At 41.7% G+C, this 24925-nt stretch overlaps 1 protein-coding gene across 1 annotated transcript in view; it reads right to left on the reverse strand.

Annotated features, from left to right (window-relative positions):
- Nucleotides 1–7257: 7257 nt before the first annotated feature.
- The window catches only part of wrnip1 (WRN helicase interacting protein 1), a 62319-nt gene continuing 44651 nt past the window's right edge, over nucleotides 7258–24925 (reverse strand). The window contains exons 4-7 of the mRNA XM_068055293.1: nucleotides 24077–24309; nucleotides 22051–22206; nucleotides 19746–19825; nucleotides 7258–15603 (exon numbers count right to left, since the gene is read on the reverse strand). Coding sequence (XP_067911394.1) covers nucleotides 15367–15603; nucleotides 19746–19825; nucleotides 22051–22206; nucleotides 24077–24309 — 706 coding nt within the window. The 3' untranslated portion in view covers nucleotides 7258–15366. The remainder of the gene's footprint in view (nucleotides 15604–19745; nucleotides 19826–22050; nucleotides 22207–24076; nucleotides 24310–24925) is intronic.

Consider the following 24925-nt stretch of genomic DNA (forward strand, 5'->3'; position numbering starts at 1 on the left):
AGCACCGCAGCCTCACAGCTCCAGCGACCCGGGTTCAATTCTGGGTACTGTCTGTGCGGAGTTTGCAAGTTCTCCCCGTGACCGTGTGGGTTTTCGCCGGGTGCTCCAGTTTCCTCCCACAGCCAAAGACTTGCAGGTGATAGGTAAATTGGCCATTATAAATTGCCCCTAGCATAGGTGGGGGGATGTGATAGGAATATGGGATTAGTGTAGGATTAGTATAAATGGGTGGTTGGTGGTCAGCACAGACTCGGTGGGCCGAAGGGCCTGTTTCAGTGCTGTATCAATAAATAAATAAATAGTCATACTCACTGGATGATACTTATCAGCCAAAGTCCTTGTCTCCTCTGTATACCTGTCCCACCAGCAGGATAGACCCATGAGAGGTGCCAGTATAGTGGTATATAGTTGAGAGGGAATGGCCCTGGGAGTCCTCAACATTGACTCCAGACCCCATAGAGTCTTATGGAATCAGGTCAGACATGTACAAAGAAACTTCCTGCTGATTACCACCTACTGCCCTCCTTCAGCTGATGAATCAGTATTCCTCCATGTTGAACACCACTTGGAGGAAGCACTGAGGGTAGCAAGAACACAGAATATACATTGGGGTGGGAGGTGGATTTAATGTATATCATCAAGAATGTCTTTGTAGTATTACCACTGACCGAGCAGGTCAAGTCCTGAAGCTTCCTTACTGGGATTGTGGTGAGAGAACCAAAGCAGGGATAACATACTTGTACTTGTCCTTCCCAATCTACCTGTTGCACTTGCATCTATCCATGACAGCATTGGCAGAAGTGACCACCAGACAATCCTTGTGGAGACCCATTTTCACACTGAGAACACCCTCCAGCATGTGGCACTACCACTGTACTTAGTTGGATAGCAGATCGAGCAGCTCAAAACTGGGCATCTATGAGGTGCTGTGGGGCATCACCAGCAACAGAATTATATTCCATCACAATCAGTAACCTCATGGCCCTGCATATCCCTCACTCTTGCTTTATTATTAAGCCAGACGACCAACCCTGCTTCAACGAGGAGTGTAGAAGACCATGCCAGGTGCAGCATCAGGTTTACCTGAAAATGAGATGCCAACTTGGTGAAGCTACAACACAGGACCACATGCATGTCAAACAGCAGAAATAGCATCCTATAGACTAAGCTAAATGATCACCACAACTAATGGATCAGGTTAAAACTCAGCAGTCCTGCTACAACCAGTCGTGAATGTTGGTGGACAAATAAGCAACTAATGTGAGGAGAAGCCTCCATGAACATTCTCATCCTCAATGCATAGCACAGTGCAAAAGTCAAGGCTGAAGTGTTCACAACTATCTTCAGCCAGAAGAGCCAAGGGGGTGATTCTCCTTGGCCTCCTCCTGAGGACCCCACCAGCAGAGATGCCAGTCTCCACCCAATGTGATTCACTCCCCATGATATTAAGATCCAGTTGAGTTTACTGGATACAGTCAAGGGTATGGGATCTTACAACATCCTGCTGTAGTGCTAAAGGCCCGTGCTCCAGAACCTTCACGATATGGACTGTAGCAGCTCAAGAAGAAGGTACACCACCACCTTCTCAAGGGAAACTGGGATGGGAAATAGGTACTAGCCTTGCCAGTGATGCCCATATCCTAAGAATTAATCACAAAAAATGCTGCAGTCCATGTGTTGAAGGTATTCCCACAGTCCTGTTAGGTAGGGAGTGCCAGGATTTTGATCCAGTGACCGTGAAGGAATGACAATATATTTCCATTTCACTATGGTGTGTGAATTGGAGGGAACTTGGAGGCACCTGCTGCCCTTGCCGTTCTAGGTGTTGGACGTTGTGGGTTTGGTATGCGCTGTTGAAGAAGCCTTGGTGACTGCTGCAGTGCAGCCTATAGATACTGCACACCACAGCCATGCCGCTCTAGCGGTGGATGGTGTGAATTTTTAAGGTGGTGGATGGGGTGCAAATCAACAGGATAGCTTTATCCTATCTGGTGTTGAGTTTTGAAATGTTGTTGCAGCTGCACCCATTCAGGCAAGTGAAAACTATTATATCAAGATCCTGGCTTTTGACCTGTAGGTAGTGGAGAGGCTTTGGTGAGTCAGGAGGCGTGTCGTTCTCTCCAGAATACCCAGCTTCTGATTGCTTTAGTAGCCCTGGCATTTATGTGACTAGTCCAGTTGATTTTCTAGAAAATGGCAATCCCCAGGATGCTGACTGTGATGGTAATGTCCTCCAATGTCAAGGGAAGGTTGTTGGACTCTTTCTTGTTGGAGATGGTCATTGCCTGACACTTGTGTGTCACGAATGTTACTTGCCACTTACCAGCCCAAGCCTGGATGTTGTCCAGGTATTGCCGCATGCTGGCACAGACTGCTTCATTATCTGAGAAATTGCAAATGGTGTTGAACACTGTGCAATCAGTGAACAGCTGAGATGTTTGGCCTCCAACAAACACAACCATCTTCCTCTGTGCCTGATAATGGCTTCAGCCACAGGAGGGAATTCCCCTTGATCCCTATTGACTTCAGTTTTACTAGGCCTCCTCAGTGGCAAACTCTGTTTCCTCCTAGTCTTCCTGCTTTGGCATGGCATCCAATTTTCTCATGCCTCTGTGAAGCACCCTGAGATTTTTTCCTACATTGACTGAATGATATAAATACAAGTTGTTTTTCTGTGAAGTAAAAGGGCTTAGAAGGACATTCATAACCTTCCAGGATGTTGTCAAACAAGTTCAGCTGTTGAAATAGCCAGGAACAGCCTGTTCCAAAGCACAGCTTTACAGCTGCTGAATCAGCTGTCAGGTAACCTCATAAGGCATTAAAAGCTATTGGGATACAGTTTTGGTCATTTAGATTTAAACACAATGGCCCAAATTTTGCAGTCAGCAGCAAAGGAATGGTGCTTGCCATTCATTAAGCTTACAACTGCCCACAGAGTTTTCATGGGCTTTTGAATGACAACCTAGGGCTACTAAAGATCCTTTTCAGTGTGACACCCTCTACAGGGGATCTGTGGCATGTGTGAGCAGGGCAAGCAATACTGTGTCTTTTCAGAGATTCTTCAGATTAAAGAATCCTTACTGACACACACAGAATCTAAATTAGGAAGTGAGAATTAGACTATTTAATTCACCGTAAAATCATTCACAGAAAGGAAAATAAGTAGAAAGAGGGGATTGCGAGAGATAAATGAGAAAGAAAAAGCAAAAGCAAATAATTTTTATAAAATCTCCAACAATAAATTCTGAAGGACTGAGACTCCACACTTGAGTGATTATCTGGCAGTAATTAAAACCTATCATGCTGATGCTGCGCTATTTTGTTTGCCTTCACAACAGTTGTACTGGGTCATGAGTGGTCTGGTTGGGCTGCCTTTGGGGCCGGATGAGGATGGGGAGAAGCAAGAGAGAAGACAGCACTTGTTGCATTATTGCCCCCTTTATCAACTAGCTCAAACAGTAGAGTGCTTGCTTTGCTTGTGGGATTGATGCCCACATTATCCACTCCTGTTTAGAGGAGACAGTGGCATAGTGGTAATGTCACTGAACAAGTAGTCCAGAGGCCCAGACTAATTCCCTGGGGATACACCACAGCAGCTAGTGGAATTTAAAATTCAATTAATTAATAAAAATCTGAAATTGAAACCTAGTCTCAGTAATTGTGAAAAACTATCATTGATTGATATAAAAACCCATCTGGTTCACTAATGTCCTTTAGGGAAGGAAATCTACCGTCCTTACCTGGTCTGGCCTACATTTGACTCCAGACCCACAGCAATGAGGTTGACTCTTAACTGCCCTCTGAAATGGCCTAGCAAGCTACTCAGTTGTCAAGGGCAATTAGGGATGGTGGGAAATTCAGCGATGGTAATGCCATTGAATGTCTTGGGGAGATGGTTAGATTCTCTCTTATTGGAGATGGTCATTGCCTGTCACTTGTGTGGCTCGAATGTTACTTGCCATTTAACAGCCCAAGCTTGGATATTGTCCAGGTCTTGCTGCATTCCTGCACGGACTGCTTCAGTATCTGAGGAGTCGCGAATGGTGCTGAACATTGTGCAATCATCAGCGAACATCCCCACTTCTGACCTTATGATTGAAGGAAGGTCATTGATGAAGCAGTTGAAGATGGTTGGGCCTAGGACACTACCCTGAGGAACTCCTGCAGTGATGTCCTGGAGTTGAGATGATTGACCTCCAACAACCACAATCATCTTCCTTTGCGCTAGGTATGATTACAACCAGCGGAGAGTTTTCCCCTGATTCCCATTGACTTCAGTTTTGCTAGGGCTCCTTGATGCCATACTCAGTCAAATGCTGCCTTGATGTCAAGGGCAGTCACTCTCACCTCTCCTCCTGAGTTCAGCTCTTTTGTCCATGTTTGAACCAAGGCTGCAATGAGGTCAGGAGCTGAGTGGCCCTGGCGGAACCCAAACTGAGCATCATTGAGCGGGTTATTGCTAAGCAAGTGCTGCTTGATGGCACTGTTGATGACACCTTCCATCACTTTACTGATGATTGAGAGCAGACTGATGGGGCGGTAATTGGCCATGTTGGACTTGTCCTGCTTTTTGTGTACAGGACATACCGGTGCAATTTTCCACATTGCCGGGTAGATGCCAGTGTGTAGCTGTACTGGAACAGCTTAGCTAGGGGTGCGACAAGTCCAGGAGACCAGGTCTTCAGTACTATTGCCGGAATATTGTCTGGGCCCATAGCCTTTGCAATATCCAGTTCCTTCAGTCGTTTCTTGATATCACGCGGATTGAATTGAATTGGCTGAAGTCTGGCATCTGTGATGCTGGGAACTTCAGGAGGAGGCTGGGATGGATCACCTGCTTGGCACTTCTGGCTAAAGATTGTTGCAATGCTTCAGCCTTATCTTTCGCACTGCTGTGCTGGGCTCCCCCATCATTGAGGATGGGGATATTTGTGGAGCCACCTCCTCCAGTTAGTTAATTGTCCACCACCATTCATTGCTGGATGTGGCAGGACTGCAGAGCTTAGATCTGATCCGTTGGTTAAGGGATTGCTTAGCTCTGTCTATCGCATGCTGCTTACACAGTTTGGCACACACGTAGTCCTGTGTTGTAGCTTCACCAGCCTGACACCTCATTTTAAGGTATGCCTGGTGCTGCTCCTGGCATGCCCTCCTGCACTCTTCATTGAACCAGGGTTGGTCTTCTGGCTTGATGGTAACGGTAGAGTGGGGGATATGCCGGGCCACAAGGTTACAGATTGTGGTTGAGCGCAATTCTGCTGCTGCTGATGGCCCACAGTGCCTCTTGGATGCCCAGTTTTGTATTGCTAGATCTGTTCAAAATCTATCCCATTTAGCACGATGATAGTGCCACATAACACGATGGAGGGTATCCTCAATGTGAAGGCGGGACTTTGTGTCCACAAGGACTGTACAATGGTCACTCCTACTAATACTGTCACGGACAGATGCATCTGCGGCAGGCAGATTGGTGAGGACCAGGTCTTGTTGGTTCCTTCACCACCTGCCACATTCCCAATCTAGCAGCTATGTCCTTTAGGACTTGGCCAGCTTAGCCAGTAGTGGTGCCACCGAGCCACTCTTGGTGATGGACATTGAAGTCCCCACCCAGAGTACATTCTGCGCCCTTGCCACTGTCAGTGCTTCCTCCAAGTGGTGATCAACATGAAGGAGTACTGACTCATCAGCTGAGGGAGGGCAGTAGGTGGTAATCCTTGCCCATGTTTGACCTGATGTCATGAGACTTCATGGGGTCCAGAGTCGATGTTGAGGACTCCCAGGGCAACTCCCTCCTGACTATACCACTGTGCCGTCACCTCTGCTGGGTCTGTCCTGCCAGTGGGACAGGACATACCCGGGGATGGTGATGGCGGTATTTGGGACATTGTCTGTAAGGTATGATTCAGTGAGTATGACTATGTCAGGCTGTTGCTCGACTTGTCTGTGGGACAGCTCTCCCAACTTTGGCACAAGCCCCCAGATGTTAGGAAGGAGGACTTTGCAGGGTCGACAGGGCTGCGTTTGCTGTTGTCTTTTCTGGTGCTTAGGTCGATGCCGGGTGGTCTGTCCAGTTTCATTCACTTCGTAATGATTAGATACAACTGAGTGGCTTTGCTCGGCCATTTCAAAGGGCATTTAAGAGTTAACCACATTGCTGTGGGTCTGGAGTCACACGTAGGCCAAACCAGGTAAGGACGGCAGCTTTCCTTTCCTAAAGGGCATTAGTGAACCAGATGGGTTTTTACAACAATCGACAATGGTTTCATGGCCATTATTAGACTAGCTTTTAATTCCAGATTTATTAATTGAATTCAAATTCCACCTTCTGTTGTGGAGGGATTCGAACCCATGTCCCCAGAGAAATACCCTAGGTCTCTGGCTATACCACTACACCACCGCCTCCCCTCAATTCTGGGCACCATACTTTAAGAAGGATGAAAAGTAAAGGGTGCAGAAGTGATGTATCAGAATGATACAAGGGATTAGGACTTCTGTTATGTGGAAAGGTTAGAGAAGTTGGTATTGTTCTCCATAGAGCAGAGAACGTTCTGCTAAGATTTAATCGGGGTGTTCAAGCTAGATTTCAGAAAGCACACATCATTGAGGTCTGGACCAAATCACAACTAATACAAAAAGAGGGTGTAAGGAAAAGTTCTGCAGCATTTGTAGTGTGGATTCTGTGGCGTAAGGATGTTCCTACCCTAGTGCAAGTACACAGAAATTATTGGGATAATTGTACATACAACACCGATATGATTTTATGCAATTTTAATCGACGTAATGTGCATTCAAGATGCGGCTGCCAAACAATTTATTTTGTGGATCTATTAGTTTCTTTTTTTAAATCTAAATTTAAGTGTGTATTATTCTTTCACTTGAGATCAATGCAATATGGGCCTAGATTTTACTGTCAGTGGTGAAGAAAGCTGTCCACAAAGATCTAGCGATCTCTGTGATGCGGACTTGCCCGTTCCCGACGGCAGTTTAAATCTGGTGCCAAGTCAAGGGGATCTCCAGGTGTGCAGCAACAGTAGTGTCAGTTACAGGATAAGCAGCCAACTACACTGAAGTATTCTCACAGACAGCAAACCAGGAAGTTAAAAAGGACTGAATCCCTTTGTTTTTCCTTTAAAATTGCAGAGTCCAAAATAAATGATTATCTTTATTTTAACTTCTAAATGCAAAGAAATGTGTAATCTTTTAACATAATGCAGAAATGTGACATTCCACAAATATAAAATTACCTTTTGTGGCCAGTGAGCATATTTAGCTGTAATTATGAACTTAGTAGGCAGTTAAAAACCCTGTTACACTTCATTCAACAAGGTGTAACTTTTCCAAGGGTTTTTATAACGAGATTAACAGTGTAAGAGTGGATGTTCTGACCAGTTCAAAGATTTCCCATTCATTCTTGTCTGGGGGCAGTCCAACAGCACACCCTCAGAAGAGGCACAGTATCACTGACAGCAACTTCTGGATTTCTGCATTATTCTGTGCGTGTGCAGATTCCCATAGTTGCTGACAGTTGCAGTGGTGTAATGAGGACAAATGCTAACAATTTTGCCATCGCTCCCATTGCAAAATCCAGGCAAGTATTTTGTGGAAGTTACATTACCTTTACTTGTTTAAATTTTTAAAAACTCCTAATACATGCAGTAATCATAAAAGATATTCCATCTATTCTTCAGTTTCAGCATATCATACTCATAAATAACTAGGTAACTTAATTCTTGTATTTATCATGTGAAATAGCTCATTATAAAGCCCAGGATCAAGTGTACCTTTATAACCACTTCCTCAACCTGCCCTGCCACCTTCAATGATTTGTGTACATGAACCCCCAGGTCTGTGTCTTCCTGAACCTCCTTTAGAATTGTACCCTTTAATTTATATTGCCTCTCCTCGTCTTCCTACCAAAATGCATCATTTCGCACTTCGCTGTGTTAAATTTCATCTGCCACCTCTCAGCCCATTCCACCAGCTTGTCTGTGTCCTCTCAAACACACGGTTTACCATACTTCCAAGTTTTGTGACAGCTGCAAATTTTGAAATTGTGACCTGTACTCAAGTCTATGTCATTAATATACATCAAGAAAAGGAGTGGTCCCAGTATTGACTCCTGGGGAACACTATATATCTTCTGTTTCCTGTCACTCAGCCAACTTTGTATCCATGCTGCCATTGTTCCTTTTTATTCTATGGGCCTCAACTTTTGGAAGTCCATATATACCCTGCTGGCTGAAAGAGCTACCCAGCCTAATCCCATCTTCCAACTCTTAGTCTGTAGCCCTATAGGTTACAGCAACTCAAGTGCATATCCAATTGTTTTTTAAAATATGATGAGGGTTTCTGCCTCTACCACACTTTCAGGCAGTGAGTTCCAGACCCTGCTGCCCTCAGTGAAAATATTACTCCTCAACTCCCTTCTAGTCCTTCCACCAACTACTTTAAATCTATGCCCCCTGGTTATTGACCTCTCTGCTAGGGGAAATAGGTCCTTCCCATCCACTCCATCTAGGCCGTTCTTAATTTTTTTTACACAGCAATTAAATCTCCACTCAGCCTCCTCTGTTTCAAAGAAAACAACCCGAGCCTATCCAATCTTACCTGGTAGCTAAAATTTTCCATTCCTGGCAACATCCTCATAAATCTCTGTACCCTCTCTATTCAAATCATGTCCTTCCTGTAATGTGGTGACCAGAACTGTAAGCAGTACTCTAGCTGCTGCCTAACTAGTGTTTCATACTTTTCTAGCATAACATCCCTGCTCTTATACTCTAGGCCTCAGCCAATAAAGGAAGGTATCCCGTACGCCTTCTTGACCACTTTATCTACCTGTCCTGCTATCTTCAGGGATCTGTGTACATGTACTCCAAGGTCCCTTTGTTCCTCTACACTTCTCAGAATCCTACCTTTTATTGTCTATCCCCTTGCCCCAAAAGCATTATCTCACACTTCTCCAGATTGAATTCCATTTCCCTGTCCACCTGACCAGTCTTTTGGTATCTTCCTCCAGTCTAGTTTTTTTCCTCACTATCAAACACATGGCCAATTTTTGTATCATCAGCAAAAGTCTTAATCATGCCTTAAGTCTAAGGCATTGATATATACCACAAACAGCAAGAGTCCCACTACTGAGCCCTGCAGAACCCCACTTGAAATAGTCTTCAGTCACAAAAATGGAATCTATCATTAAGGAAGGAGCAGCAGCACACTTAGAAAACCATAACACCAACAAGCAGAGTCAACATGGTTTTGTGAAAGGGAAATTGTGTTTGACAGATTTATTAGAGTCCCTTGAGGATGTAACGAGCAGGGTAGATAAAGAGGAACCAGTAGATGTAGTGTATTTGTATTGCCAAAAGGCATTCGATGAGGTTCCACATAAAAGGTTACTACACAAGATAAGAGCTCATGGTGTTGGGGATAATATATTAGCATAGATAGAAGATTGCCTAACAGGAAACAGAGAGTCGAGATAAATGTGTCATTTTCAGGTTGACAAACTAACTAGTGGAGTGCTACAGGGATCGGTGATACAGGTGCCTCAAATATTTACAAGCTATATTAATGAGTTGAATGAAGGGATAGAGTGTATTGTAGCCAAATATGCTGACGAAACAAAGATAGGTAGGAAAGCAAGTTGTGAGGAGGACACAGGGAGTCTGCAAGTGATATAGATAGGTTAAGTGAGTGGGCAAAAATTTAGCAGATGTAGTATATTGTGGGAAAATGTGAGGTAATCCATTTTGGTAGGAAGAATAAAAAAAGCAAAATATTATCTAAATGGAGAGAGACTCCAGAATGCTGTGGTACAGAGGGATCTGGCTGTCTGCATACATGAATCACAAAAAGTTAGCATGCAGGTATAGCAAGTAATTAAGGCACCAAATGGAATGTTGGCCTTTATTCCGAGGGGGATGGAGCATAAAAGTTAGGAAGTCTTGCTACAACTGTACAGCATGTTGGTGAGACCACACCTAGAGTACCGCGTACAGTTTTGGTCTCCTTATTTAAGGAGGGATATATTTGCATTGGAGGTAGTTCAAAGAAGGTTCACTAAGTTGATTCCCGGGATAAAGGGGCTGTTTTATAGAAAAGGTTGAGCAGGTTAGACTTATACTCATTGGAGTTTAGAAAAATAAGAGGTGATCTTTGTGGAACATAAGATTCTGAGGGGGCTTGACAGGATAGATGCTGAGATGATGCTTCCTCTTGTGGGGGAATCTAGAACTAGGTAGGAGCCAATTTCAGAATTAGGGGTTTCCCATTTAAGATAGAAATAAGGAAGAATTTCTTATCTCAGAGGGTCACTAATCTTTGGAATTCTCTTTCCCAGAGAGCTGTGGAGGCTGGGTCATTGAATATAATCAAGGCTGCTTTAGATTTTTGATCTACAGGGAATCAAGGGTTATTGGGGGCAGGCAGGAAAGTGGAGTTGAGGCCACGATCAGATCAACCATGATCTTGTCGAATGGCAGAGCAGGCTCGAGGAGCCAAATGGCCTACTCCTGCTCCCATTTCTTGTAAAAACATCCGTCAACCATTACCCTTTGCTTCCTGCCACTGAGCCAATTTGGGATCCAACTTGCCACTTTCCCCTGGATCCCATGAGCTTTTAATTTTCTGATCAATCTGCCATTTAGGATCTTATCAAAAGGCTTGCTAAAATCTATATAGACTACATCAATTGCATTACCCTCATCGACCCTCCTTGTTATCTCCTCAAAAAATTCAGACACAACCTTCCCTTAACAAATCCATGATGACTGTCCTTGATTGATCCATGCCTTTCTAAGTGATGATTTATATTGTGTCTCAGAATTTTTTCCAATAATTTGTCCACCATCAAAGTTAGGCTGACTGGCCTGCAATTACACAGGCTGTTCCTGCCTCCCTTTCTAAACAATGGTACAAGATTGCAGTCCTCTGGCACCACGCCTGTAGACAAAGGGGAATGGAAAATGATGGTCAGAGCCTCCGCTATTTCTTCCCTTGCTTCTCTTAGCAGTCTTGGATACATATCATTCAGGCCTGGTGATTTATTCACTTTCAAACATGCTAAACATCTTAATATTTCCAACCCTCACTATGTTTATCCCATCCAATATTTCACCCTTCTCATTAACTACTATGTCTGCTTTGTTCCCCTTTTTTGTGAAAACAGATGCAAAGTATTCATTTAGCCCCAAGCCCAATCTTGCACTCCACAAAAGCTTTTGGTCCCTAATCACCCATACCCTTTACTTAGTTATCCTCTTGCTCTTCATGTATTTATAAAACATCTTTGGATTTTTCTTGATTTTACTTGCCAATACTTTTTCATGCCCTCTCCTTGCTTTCCTTATTTCCTTTTTAATTTTACCCCTGCATGTAAATAGTAAACAGGTAGTAAGAGGTAGGGTAGGGCCTATTAAGGACAAAGAAGTGATATATGCTTAGAGGCACAGGGCAAGGCTAGAATACTTAATGAGTACTTTGTATCAGTGTTTACTAAGAAAGAGGATGTTGATAAAATATCATTAGAAGTGGAGATGGTAGAGGTAATGGATGGGATGGTAATTGATAGGCAGGATGTACTGGAAAGGCTGACTATGCTTAAGAGTGGATAAGACACCTGGTTCAGAAGGCTTGCAGCCCAGGTTGCTCCAGGAATGGGAGACAGTGGAAGGGTCTGCCATAATCTTCCAAACTTTCCAAGATATGGGGACAGTGGCAAGGAAAAGCCAGCCATCTCATTCACCAACTCTCTCAACCTTTCTGCCCAATTCAGTTTCATTAATACCACTATGGTCAGTGTTGCTCCAACCTTTTCCTTTTGTTGTTTTTAAGCTTCAAAGATGTCAGTGTCTTTTCTGACATAGAAGGAGGCCATTTGGTCCATTGAGCCTATGTCGGCTCTCCAGAGAATAATCTAGTCAATCCCACTCCCCTGCTTGATCCCTGTAGCCATGCAAGTTTATTTCCCTCAAGTGCCCATGCAATTTGCGAGTTCCAGGTCATTACCACTCGAGGCTTAAAAATATTCTTCTTCACATTCCTCTAGCATGTTAATCTTTGTCTAACTTAGCTTAAGCCTATCATAATCTTGTACATCTCTATCAAATCTTCCCTCAATTTCCTTTGCTCGAGAACAACTCCAGCTTTTCCAACCTAACCTGGTGACCAAAATCCCCCATCTCTAGAACCATTCTGATAAATCTCCTCTGCACCTTCTCAAGGACCCTCACATCCTTCCTAAAGTGTGACATCCAGAACACAATACTCTAGTTGCAGTCTAACCAGAGCTTTATAAAGGTTCAGCTAACATCCTGCTTTTGTACCTGATGCCTCCTTTTATGAAGTCCCAAGTTCCCATATGCTTTGCTAACCACTCTCATTATATCCTGCCACCTTCAAAAATCAATGCAGATGCACCCCAGGCCCCTCTGTTCCTGCACACTCTTTATAACTGTGCCATTAAGTCTATATTGCTTCACCCTATGCCTTCTGCCAAAATGCATCACCTCACACTTGGCAGTATTTTCATCTGCCACTTATCTGCCCATTCTGCTAGCCTATTTATGTCCTGGTGCAGGTGATTCGTACTATCCTCACTGTTTGACATCCCTCCAAGATGTTGCTCCATTTACTCTTCAACCCAGTACAGAAACACTGGTTGACTTTTCTCTTTTTGCCCTGAGGAAAACAATGATAACTTCAACAGCTGGCCCAGCTGAGATCAGCAAACTCAGCAGAGACTGAGGGCATGAAATTGATCTTCAGTGTTCTTGCAAAATTGGCATATCAACAGAAAGAAAATCAGGTGCAATGTAAACCAGGCTGCTGATATGCTATCATCCATTTCACACTTCTGCTGAAGACAAATTACACCCAAGAATCAAACCTGAGAATCTGGTGCTTTTATCCACAATACTACCTGGAGGTTCTATGCTCTTCCTTTGAATACACAGCTCGAGATTAATGTAAAGGGAAGCTACAGGGAAAAGGCATTAGCTGAAATCTCACAAAGTTGACAACTGCAGTTTTACGCTGATTTCAAAATCAGTGACAGTAAGTGGTCAAGTCAAAAGCTCCAACATTGGCTCAGCCCCCACTATGGTTCAGTAAATTTATCTGAAGACTAACTGTACCACACAGAACATAAAGTTCCCACTCTGTGCTGTGTCAGCTCTCTGCTGTGGTGACAGTAGAGGAATCACATTTGGATTCACCTTGCAGGCAGGGAGAAAATAAACTTAGCTAGGGTTTCCACTTATCACTACCCAGTGACACTTGCTGAAACTTGTAGGTATGGAAGTAATTTGAGAACAGGACTAAACACATGTCCCCCATCCCATGAGGTCAGACAATGTTGACCTTCAAACTTCACTTGCGAATAATGCTTAAATAAGAGATGAGGAACTGAAGGTTGCTTGACATCTGTGAAACCACATCCCAGCAGTCATAAATAGTGAACAAATTTAAACATATTTTTAACCATGAAATGTTCACAAAAGTATGTTTGACTCATATAATCAAGTTTGTCCAAAGTAAAGTGCCATTTTTACAGGCCCATTCAGTTGCTCTTTAGAATTTGTTTTAAAATAGTATGGATCTAAAATGATAATTTATTTTAAAAAGACCAGAAATGAAGATTTCTGTGCATTTGTTGATGTCTACATTATTCCTTGTGCTCAGGTCTTGTGCTTTAAAGTTGCAGTTTACTGGCAGCCTGCAAGTGTAGAATTTCATTGCAGTAGCCATCATGTGTATTGGGGAGGTTAAGGTAGCTTTCAACAACTCAGCTTTTTGCCATGTACATTAGTCAGTAGGAGTTTCATGCTATATTTTCAAAACAAAATTTTGTCTGATAACACTCCTGTAATTGCCATGTTAAAGGTGCTATATAAATACAAGCTGTTGGAGTTTAACAGTTTCCCTAACAGGATTTTGTAGGTGCATTTTTGACAAATCATCTACCATACTGTAATGTTTTATTTATATTAGACTAACTTGTAAATGAAGCAAGGTCGAAATTTCCCTATATACATGGAACAAATTTCAGAAGCAGTAAACATCTAATGAAAAAATTTACATGTATACTAACGAATATATATATATCGTAACTGTTCAGAACATTTACAAATTTGTAAAATTTTAAAACTTTACAAATAAAAAAATTGGAAAATTCCTGAAAAGAGGTTAACCTTATTTTTTTTTTACACTATAGAAGCATACATATAACTTTTTACAATCACATATATCTTATTTTTCTCAATGTATCCTCAGTCAACTGTAAGCAACTAGAGTCCACTCTGTGAATGAGTTTATGGAGATGAGGTAAACCAATGTAATTTTTTTGATGAGTTTTTGTGCTGATCAAAGTGAGGGATGTCCATGTTGGCGGATGGAACTCTATGGGCATCCAGTATAATGATCTAGCACACCTGGGTGAGGCATAGTACGGGAGCAAATGCACAGTAAAGCTACCTCTACTTTGCTTTAAAAAGGTGCCTCAATCCCAACTCGACCTCTATGACACCAAAAAAAAAATTCTATTTCCAAAAGCAAGCTAATGGGTTCTCTAGATTATTAAGTTTCTAGAGAAGTAAGTCCAATAAAAAGCAGGAATTTAGCTTGGATGCAAATTCACTGGCTCAGGAATTATTAATCCAATCTACTTTAGGCATCTACACTCTTGTCCAGTGCTGCTTTTTTTTTTACTTATGGGATCTTGTGGTCCCATTTGCCTACATAAATAACAGTGACTGCACTTCAAAATAATTTGTTGTATATGAAGGACTTTAGAATGGCTTGAGGACGTGATAAACCAATACCTCGTCGGTATCAAGGAGGCTGTTCCAACTTTGAGGTGCATCTTTGACTTAGCTTCTTTCCTGTGCATCTTTAGGCAAAACTAGTGATGAGTCAGTGACATATAATAAATAAGAGATACAGCACAAACCCAATTATTGTCTACCTTTCTGAATCCAGAAAATATTCATCCTTCTTCACTAACCTGGAAATAGGGGTTCTACTGGTTTCCAGCTTTAGCTTCTGCAAGAGCATACACCATGGCCCTCAGAGAAATGGATAAATGGCCAAAGTTACTTCTGGAGAAACATTGAATTTCAGAGCCACTTGGTCTTTTGTTCTTGCTTCTAAACCTTTCTCTTCAATTTTCTACTTCATTAAGATTATGCTCTAGAGATGAAATTGGCAGAAAGGTGCTAACAATTGAAGTAACCTGATTACAAGTTGTACGTCAGTTTCTTTTTCCTTGCTGGTTGAAATTTCTTTCACAGCGTTACTTCCTACTGTTAGACAAAAAAAACCAACTGTCTTGATTAAATAGGGGAGAACGAGCCGATTGTGATAAAGAAGCTACTCTTTAGTTGGACAGGGACTCTCCTCCAGCTTGCTGAAAGTACAATATTTATAACCTTTTCCATAGCCAAGATCCTTCATGAGTTTTGTAGGTGCATTTCTTAGGTGCAGGGGGACCGAAGGCAATGGTCCTTTGTGATTCCTCAGAGACTCTTTAACAGCTTCATATGCCATGTAAACCTCAACAGACTTTGGTGCTCTAGCTAGGTATGTAACACACTGTGCTAAAATAACCTGTAGGATAAAAGAGAAAGGCCATTACTCACTCTTAAATATACCAATCATCATTCTATAAATTGAATAATGCCTCAACAAAGATCACTATACCAATCAGGAGAAACACAGTCACCTGTCTTAACACGATTTATTGGCCAGAACCATGTATTCTTCTCTTCTGCATCCTTCTAAAAGGTATCTAAGTGTCAATCTTTAGTTCTTTAGACAATAGCAAATGTTTAATGCAATTTTTTGATGAGCTCACCAATATTTTTACTGATTAGAATATGTTTTGATGTGTTGTCGTGTTGTCCATCTACATTTGCCAATCAATTGCTTCCTATAACATTGACTACATTGGATGTAATTGGGACGTCCGGAGATCATGAAAGATGCAATATAAATGCAAGTCACTTGTTTCTTTTACAGGAGGACTGGCGAAGGTTGCAAGAATTGCACTGTCCACTGATTCCAAGTATTCCTTGCACTGTTAATACTCTAGGAACATAGGAACACAAGGAACTGGGTAGACTGCTCTGCCATTCAGTTGATGGCTGATCTGCACCTCAATTCCATTTTCACACCTTTGTTTTATATCCCTTAATACCCTTGTCCAACAAAAATAAGCAACCTCAAATACTGAAAACTCCAATTGTCCTAGCTTCCACAGATTTTTAGCAGTGTTCCAGATTTCCACTACACCTCGTGCGAAAAAGTGTTTGATTTCACGCCTGAATGGTCTAGCTCTAATTTTATTATGCCCCCTTGTTCTTGACATACAACTCTCTACCCCTTCATCCATGGTGTTACGTTCAGGTGAGAAAGAGGTGTAGGGGTTCCCTGTCAGCCTTTGCCTGGTTTAACCGTAACAGAGTTTAATTTTTAAAAATACCGTGTTTTTGCCTCCCCCTCAGTGAATCCTTGTTCACTGCTCTCCAATTGTAAGGCAAAGGAATCAACCAGATAGGTTTTCTTGGAGTTAAACAAGAAAGGTGCAAGTTTATTAACCTTAAAACTACTATGAATACGCAACGTAACCATGCTAGCATGCATACACGATAAACACACATGCAGATAGAGAGAAAAAGAGAGTAGCAAGAATAAAAAGGGAAAAGTTTGAAGCAATAGCTAGGGTTTATTTACTGTGCTTTGAGTTCAATGTAGAGTCTTTGATTGCAGTTAAATCTTGACACTTTCAAACCTGTTTCAATGTATGACTCTTCTCTCGAGGTTTAAGTGTCTTCAGTGGATCTGGAAATTCATGAGAGGCTCTTTCTTCAACTTCAGTCGCAGTCCGACCCAAATTGTTGTGAGCAGTTCAAAACCAAACCTGGGCTAGCAGGTTAGTCATGTGACTAGTTTTTTTTTTAAAAACAACTCCCCTGCGTTTTGTGGATTCCTTTCATCTTAGTAGACACCCGCAGTGGTGGCGGGGCGGGGGGCAGGCAACAGAGGAGAATGGAATGCTGGCTTATTCCACATTCAATGTTTGATGATCATAATCCATTTGGGTTAATTGGATCAGGGAACTGTTCTACTGTCTCTCCAGGCAACTGCCTCTTAGTATGCAAATTTTCCAGGCACTGCAGATCTCTTTAAACAATTCATCTCGTCAGTCCAGCAACAGTTTAAAATTAATGTTTCACATAATGAAATTAATATGCCTCATTCTTGGCAGGTGGGGGTCTTCATGACAATGGCATTAATAAATATGGTGAAAAGTTGAGGCCCCAGAAGAGATCCCTGGGGAACACCACATCACATCCCGCCAATCAGAGTGCCTAGCCTTTATCCCCACACTGTGTCTCCTACCTCCCAACCAATTTCCAACTCAAGTAAAAAGGCTACCTCCAAATCTGTGTGTTCTCACTTTTAATAATCTCTCATGTGGAACTTTATTGAATACCTTCTGGAAGTCCTATTAAATAACATCCATAAACAAACAATCCCTGATCTACCTTATTTGAACCATCTGAAAAATTTCAGCTAGACTATTTATACATGACTTGCCCTTAAAGTCATCCTGGCTCTCTCTAATCAGCTCATATTTGCTTAAATGCTCAGTCACACTATTCCTAATGACAGATTCTAGTAGCTTTCCCACAAACTGACATTAAACTGATAGGGCTTTAGTTACCTGGTTTCTCTGTCCCACCCTTCTTAAATAATGGAGTGAAATTAGCAAATTTCCAATCTAACAGCACAATTCCCAAATCAAGAGAGCTTTGAAAGACTGTGACTAATACTACTTCTTCATTATCATGTCATTAAAAAAGGTAATTCACAATTATTAGCCCTAACTTTCTATGGCAACTTTAATGGACACTTAGTGAACACACAGCAAGTTCTTTGCAATAACAGGGAAGCTAAGGACAAGATGCCATTTGTGCGAAGTAAACTGTGGAAAAGTGTAAATCGACAAGCAAGTTCTGGAGATTCACACCTCAAGGTGCATCTCTTCACCCCATGAACCTGCTGGGCTACTTGTGCATTAATAACAGTGAGCGTTGTTAACATGCTGTTATTTTTCCAGGAAAATGTTAGAAACTTCAAATATAAAATGCACGCAACAGAAACAATTAAATGAGTAAAATTAATAAAACATGCAATTTTCTTAGCAAGAAGTAAAATCATTCTAAAAAATATCACTTCTGAATACAGGGTTCAATATTTTTCCTTCTATACACACTCTTTGCCAGTTAATATGAGTATGGGGTTGAAATTCTAGCCTGAACCATGGATGGAGCTCACAGCTTGGCTACTGGTGGCTGGAATATGGGGCATATCCTGATTCTGCTGGAATCATGCATTTCTTTTGCCAATGTAGCCATTTCTCAGTGTGGGGATGGACAGTCTTAAAGGGATCAGGTCTGAGGGAGGTCCTGGGCTGCCCCAGGAGTCACCTGCAACATCAAGTCACTTTCCCCACTTGAATGAGCTGTCAAATAAGGGATTGCGAAAAGGTTGAGTTTGCTGACGATGCAACCACTAGGTTGCGCAGTACTGGCACATGTGTAAACGCAGCCTCATCAACAGAAACGTCACTGTCTGCGACGTCTCGGGCAGCTGCCAGTAATAAAGATGGCGCTGCTCAATTTAACACAAAAAACAAATTAAACCAAAACCCCTCAATGGCTGCAATTGCCGCCTCCATTCCACCCCCAACTGTACCTCACTCCCTCCTGCCATTGCCGCTCCCCCCACCCTGGCTGCTCATCTCGCCGCTTCCCCCCACCAGCCGCTCACTCTCCACCTCACTGCTACCCGCACCCCTCCCATCCCCGGCCGCGCCGCCTTCTTAGCTGCTTGCTCCCTGCATCGCTCTGTCACCCCGTGGCCACTCGCATCACACTTGGATGACCACTTTCTGCCCCCACCCTCTGCCACTTCTCCAAGCAGCACGGCACGATGGGGAACAAGTGGTTGAAGGGAGGGAAGTGGCCAAAGCAGCGAAGCGGCGAGTAGTCAGAAGCGGGAAACTGAAATCGGCGATTGAGGCGAAGATGGCAAGAGGGAGCGGGATACTGTTTGGGGGCGCGGGGGGGGGGATTGGAGGTGGCAATCCCGGCCATTGAGGGGTGAAGCAACGCTCGGACATCATTACATCTGACCTCACTGCATGGTGACGACGGCGCGCGCATACGCGGATTCATACTGGCAAATGTTTGGATGCACTGATGACATTGGCGGCCACTCTGTGCGTGCTCTGCATGGTCAGGAGACACTTAATTGTGAAAATTGATGAAAGAGAGATTCAGTCAAACAAGCCCAAGTGATTCAAGATACTCATCTTCCTCCTGGTCCACAAGAGCCAATTGTGTGCAGTGTTGAGACCAAAACCAAATTGGGCCATGCACCAAGCATCGGCTGCCGACATACTGAAAACTGGTACGATACAATGCCCTAAAGGCACCAGTTATCCCGCTCTAAGTAGTGATACTAAATATTGCAGCATTAACCTAGTAGCAACACTATTGGGAATTTAAGTGCATGAAACTTATCGCAGCTATTCCAGTTAATAACAATCTGCAGTTTGAGAGCGGAACAGAATCTAGCAGATTGCCTTAAATAAGTATGAAACAATGTAATTTCAAGAAGTGCAAAATAGTTGTTGTAATCCAGATATAAATACACAGACAGGAATAAAAAAATTAAAATACCTCACATTCAGGCATCCCTATAAAATGACATCCTTGGTAAGCAGATACTGCCTGGGTCAAAGCCAAAGGGTCTGCCAGTCCTATAAAAGATCAACAAGCAACAGCTGAGTTTAATATACCACCCTTCAGAAATTGTAACATTGTAAAATATTCATATATTTATACAAGCCAGTTATACTGCAGAGTTTGAAGTAAAGATGATTTCAATGTCTGAAGCCTTCATTTCACTACTACTTTTCTACAAAAATTTTAGAATGAGTACAAGAAATTAGGACTAGTCAGCAAAGCCTTTACTTGACAGAAGTCATTGGTCCACCGTGAAAACAAAATAAAAATGTCAAAAGACACACTAGTCTACCAAAATAATAGGAGCTAAATGAGTCTTTACACAAATATTCAGACTAAGATGTTCTGCATAAAGCCCATTCCATAGGGTTTAGCCCATGAACTATACCGCTCTTAAGCCCTAGCAATCTGTCCATGAAATCCAGGCAACTCAGTTCTGCTTGAGCTATTATTTCTTAAATGTAGTTTGGCCTGTTTGAATATTGTATGTCTACAAGACATGCAAAGGGCATCTTAGTGTTGTCACATTGGTGGACAATTCTGACACCAGAACACCATGATCAGTAAATATCCCAAGCTTCAGATATATGCAAATAAATGGGAACTTTGAAACTTTTATACATACATGTATACATACACACACGCAAACAAATATAAATAGGTTGATGAAGCTTTACTGTGTGCAACAAAACAACACATGGTAACAAAAAGTTGTATACTCTTGTATTGGAAGCTCCTTGCACATAGATGTGTAAAAGCATGCATTGATGGTGCAATCAATTCATTGGCCTTTTTCTTAATATTTGTTCCTGGCATGTGGGTGATACAGATATGGTTAATTATTGCCCATCCCCATGTGCTCTAAGGGCTTTGAGTGTCAACCATGTAGTTGAACTAGAGTTATGTCAAATATCTCTCCTTTTCAAGAAGCTTCAGTGGAACTCAAGTCAGTTTTCAACTAGTGAGTTCTGCACTAAGCATGATTTCTGGGGCAGCCCAGGACTTCCCTCAGGCCTGGCCCTTGGAAGAACTGCCTATCCCCACACTGGAAAATGGCTGCATGGACAAAAAGGACTGTAATCCTGATAGAACCAGGATCTGCCCCAAATTCCAGCCATCAGCAACCAATCAGCTCCACCCTTGATCTGGGCTTGACTTTCAAACCTATCCTCATTAGCTAGTAAATAATGTGTATATGAAATGTTTTGTCTTTACTCATTATGTAGAAGGATACTTTTTACATTATGGTTTTAGTTCTCCTTAAGAAAATGAGAGTTTATTAATTTTACTCATTTAATTATGCTTCTGTTGAGTGCATTTTATTTTAAGTTTCTAACATAATGGGCCAAATCTTCCAGGAAAAATAACTACATGTTCACAAGGCATACTGTTAATAATGCACAAGTAGGCCAGCACGTTCAGGGTGAAGAGATACATGAGGTGTGAATCTCCACAACTTGCTACTTGATTTAAGCTGCTCCCCTGTTTGTGTGAAGCACAGCTTCTCATCTTTGGCTTCTCCATTATTCTGAAGAACTTGCTGGATTAAGTGTCCATTAAACTTGCCGCACAAAGTCAGGGCTCATAATAAACAGCATACCTTTTTGATGACATGATAATTGCTAGTGCATTGCCAATCAACCTCTCTGGCCAGAAAGGGAACAATTTAAACTGCGGAGTCTCAGTCCTTCATGTTGTGAATTGTTGTTAGAGATTTAAAAAAATGTCAATCTTTTTTCTTACTTTTCTTTTCTGTCTCCTTTTTTGTTTCTCTCTAATCTTGCCCTCCCTCTCTATTTCTCTTTTTGTACCCGATTTGACTAATTCATCCTATTTTCTTCTCAGTTGTTCCTGTTGCTTTCTCAATCCTTAAAATGCATTGGCCAACGAGATACATTGTTGGTCCCATTGTTCACAAAGATTCCAAATGCCCAGTGAGCTTCCAGCAAGTCACATCACAAAAAAATCTGAGTTGAAGAGTGAAAGGAAAAGTCTAATGCTGCACACAGCAAAATGTCTCACTCTAGCAACATTTGGTGCATAGAAAAGTTTACAATGAAATTCTTAAATTTTACACAACAAGTTGTGAATTTGGTCTGAACTTCATAACGAAGAGGAACTCTGAAACTTGTGATGTTTTCAGCTCTACAACTAACCCCTTTTCTTTCCAACCAACGATTAACAAAGTGCAAAGACGTGACAGTTGGACGAGATATTCAATGCTATTCTGAAATCTTACCTACATCTTCACTGGCAAACCTCACCAGTCTCCGTGCTACATACAGTGGATCCTCACCACCTTCCAACATCCTTGCCAGCCAGTAGAGGGCAGACTTCTCGTCTGATGCTCGCATGGTCTTGTGTAGTGCCGATATACAATTATAATGTTCCTCGCCTCAGAATGAAACAGGTATTACAATATTACAATGATGACAGACCAGTGACTATTATATTACTATACTTTGAATGATACTGTTCAGCCCAGGATCTGCAGCGTGGTTTCTTTTGCACGAGTGTATGTGAAGCAGTTGTTCAGCCACCGAATCAAATATATTTCATTATTGATCAGAGGTAAAATATTTACATGCTTTACTGAGGCCGTGTAGCTCCTCAGATATACTTCTAATACTAGTGATGTTCTTCCTCCCAAAACCTCATTCCCAGTCATTTACAACAATTACTTTTGTCCCACTTTCCACAATACATTTACAGTATTCAATAAGATGCAAGGACATTTTTTAAAAAAACTTATTTTTCCCTTATTTACCAAACCATTTTCTCCAAGTTATTTCCTTGATTATAAGTGACATTTTTCTCCTAATATTTCCCACAATTGAAGTTATGGACTCCACGCGATAGGAAGGATATTGAGGCAATAATGAGGGTAAAGCACAGCTTCACCAGGATGCTGCCTGGTGTAAGAAAATTGAAATACTAAAAGACTTGAAAATTTGGCTCTATTTTCATTGGAATTTAAAATTCTCACCTCATCTTTAAAGCTCTTTTTGCCTTCAGCCCTTCCCATCTCTATAACCCCTTCAGATCTAAAACCTCACCCTGAACGATCATTCCTCTGACTGTTCTTTTGTGTGTCTCCACTCCCTTCATCCCACCATTGGCAGTATGGCTTCAACAGTGCAGGTACACCCTCTGGAATTTCCTCCCTAAAACCCACCTCTGACCAAGCTTTTTGGTCACCCCTCCTAATATCATCTTAGCTCAATATCCATTTTTGACTGATTATGCCTTTGAAGTGCATTAGAACATTTTTCAACTTTAAAAAGGCACTATATAAATGCAATTGTTGCTGCTGCTGCTGTTTAGTTATCCACATATCCTAAAATATGAAATAATTAATATATTTATTCTGCATCTTCGCAATCCCTTTCTGGTCTACAATCCCATGTGTAAATTTATTTTTCCACCTCAGCTAGCTCACTCCTCACTTTTCTAAAAATCTACCCTATTCCAAAATGCTGCCTTGTCTTTGTTCTTTTGGACTTCAAAATGAACCACATCATGGTCACTACTACCGAGGTGTGTATCCACAATAACTGTTTTGTTACTCATAACTAGATTTGCAATGCCGCTTGAAGATACAGACATAAGGCTTGAGGAAAGAGTCCTGCATACACTTTTGGAATTCCATTCCCTTCTCTGTTTACTCCTTTCCTGTCCAAATGAGTCAAGCTCCAGGACCCAGAGTGAGGAGCAGTTTTCTTTCATGTATTTCCACCATTAAATGATTAATTTTATAAGCATGTTTAGATATTTCTTTCTAGCATTGTATATTTTTATTTTAAAAATGCGTAGCATAATAAATTTTCTTTTAAGGTGACCTAATTGAGAAAGAAAAATTACAATTAAAACAATTTGAACAAAATTGAGAAGCATAAGATTTTATGACGACTGCTGATTTTCCATTGGTACTGTGGAAAGTTGGTTGAGGAATTTGTTTGATTGATTGAGTTTGTGAGGGTATCACAGCCAAACTGGATCCTGTACTCACCAGACATATATGTACACACATGCACACTTTCATACTGATGTCAGTGGATAGTGATCAGGAGCAGCAATCTTAACTGATCAGGTAGAAGTATCAATTAATAGTAAGAATGGTCAAAATTTGACAGCAAGGAAAAAATGTGTTTCACAGAAAGGCTTAAAGTTATACATTACTAGTATTAATTGAGAATTACCACTTTTGGAATAAAGGGTTTTTGTTTACTGAGAAGTGTGCTCATTCCACTGCATGGAGAATTTACCTGCTCGATCATACAGTATGTGTGACCTTTGAAGTCCTTCTTTTATGTGCATTTCCTTAATTACAACCTTCTTTGTCGGAGTATTTTTCTGTACATTATTGTTCTGTGGCTTTTTTGATTCTGCAACTTTTGCCTGAATTGCAAGATGAAGTCCGTTTAATGCAGTCCTCGCGTCACCATCACACAGGTATGCAATGCTGTGTATTGCTTCCGGTTCGATAGAAATGTGCAACCTGTAACACAAAAGTTAAAACTGAAGACACGTGATCCTGTTCTTAGCTTGCTCTACCGAGGTTTTGCAGATGGATGAAGAACCAAACTCTTGATTACTGTCCAGTGATGCTGATGGAAAGTATGCATGTATCAGCACTGAGTGAAGACAGAAGCCAGTTCAGCAGCATCACTGCATCATGGATAAATTACCTGTCAGCACTTGCAGTTGAGGGAAGAGTACCAGAGGACTGCTGCCACCTCAGGAATTGAGTTGGCACCTTCAGGAAAGGAGAAGTGCTAATGATTTGGGACAAATGACAAGGTTTTTTGTGTAAGAATAGATTATAACAAACTGGATAGGTGTCAAGTGCAGCTACAGTGAGTGTGTAATAGATGTTACTAACATTTAAAAATGTTAATAAAAGTTGAGGTCGTTTCAAAAGGTTCAACTACATGACAGTGAAAAGTACAACAATCTGCTACGCAATTGAGACAAAGTCTTTTTGTACATGACAATTAATGCTTTACTTTGCAAACACCAAAGCCATAGCAGACATAAAAGATCCATTCCATCAATAAACCACCCTACACTAATACAAGCTTCTGTCTCCAGAATATACAATGCCTTGAATCAAC

The sequence above is a fragment of the Heterodontus francisci genome, chromosome 2 (genome assembly GCF_036365525.1).
Source record: "Heterodontus francisci isolate sHetFra1 chromosome 2, sHetFra1.hap1, whole genome shotgun sequence".
Lineage (NCBI taxonomy): Eukaryota > Metazoa > Chordata > Chondrichthyes > Heterodontiformes > Heterodontidae > Heterodontus > Heterodontus francisci.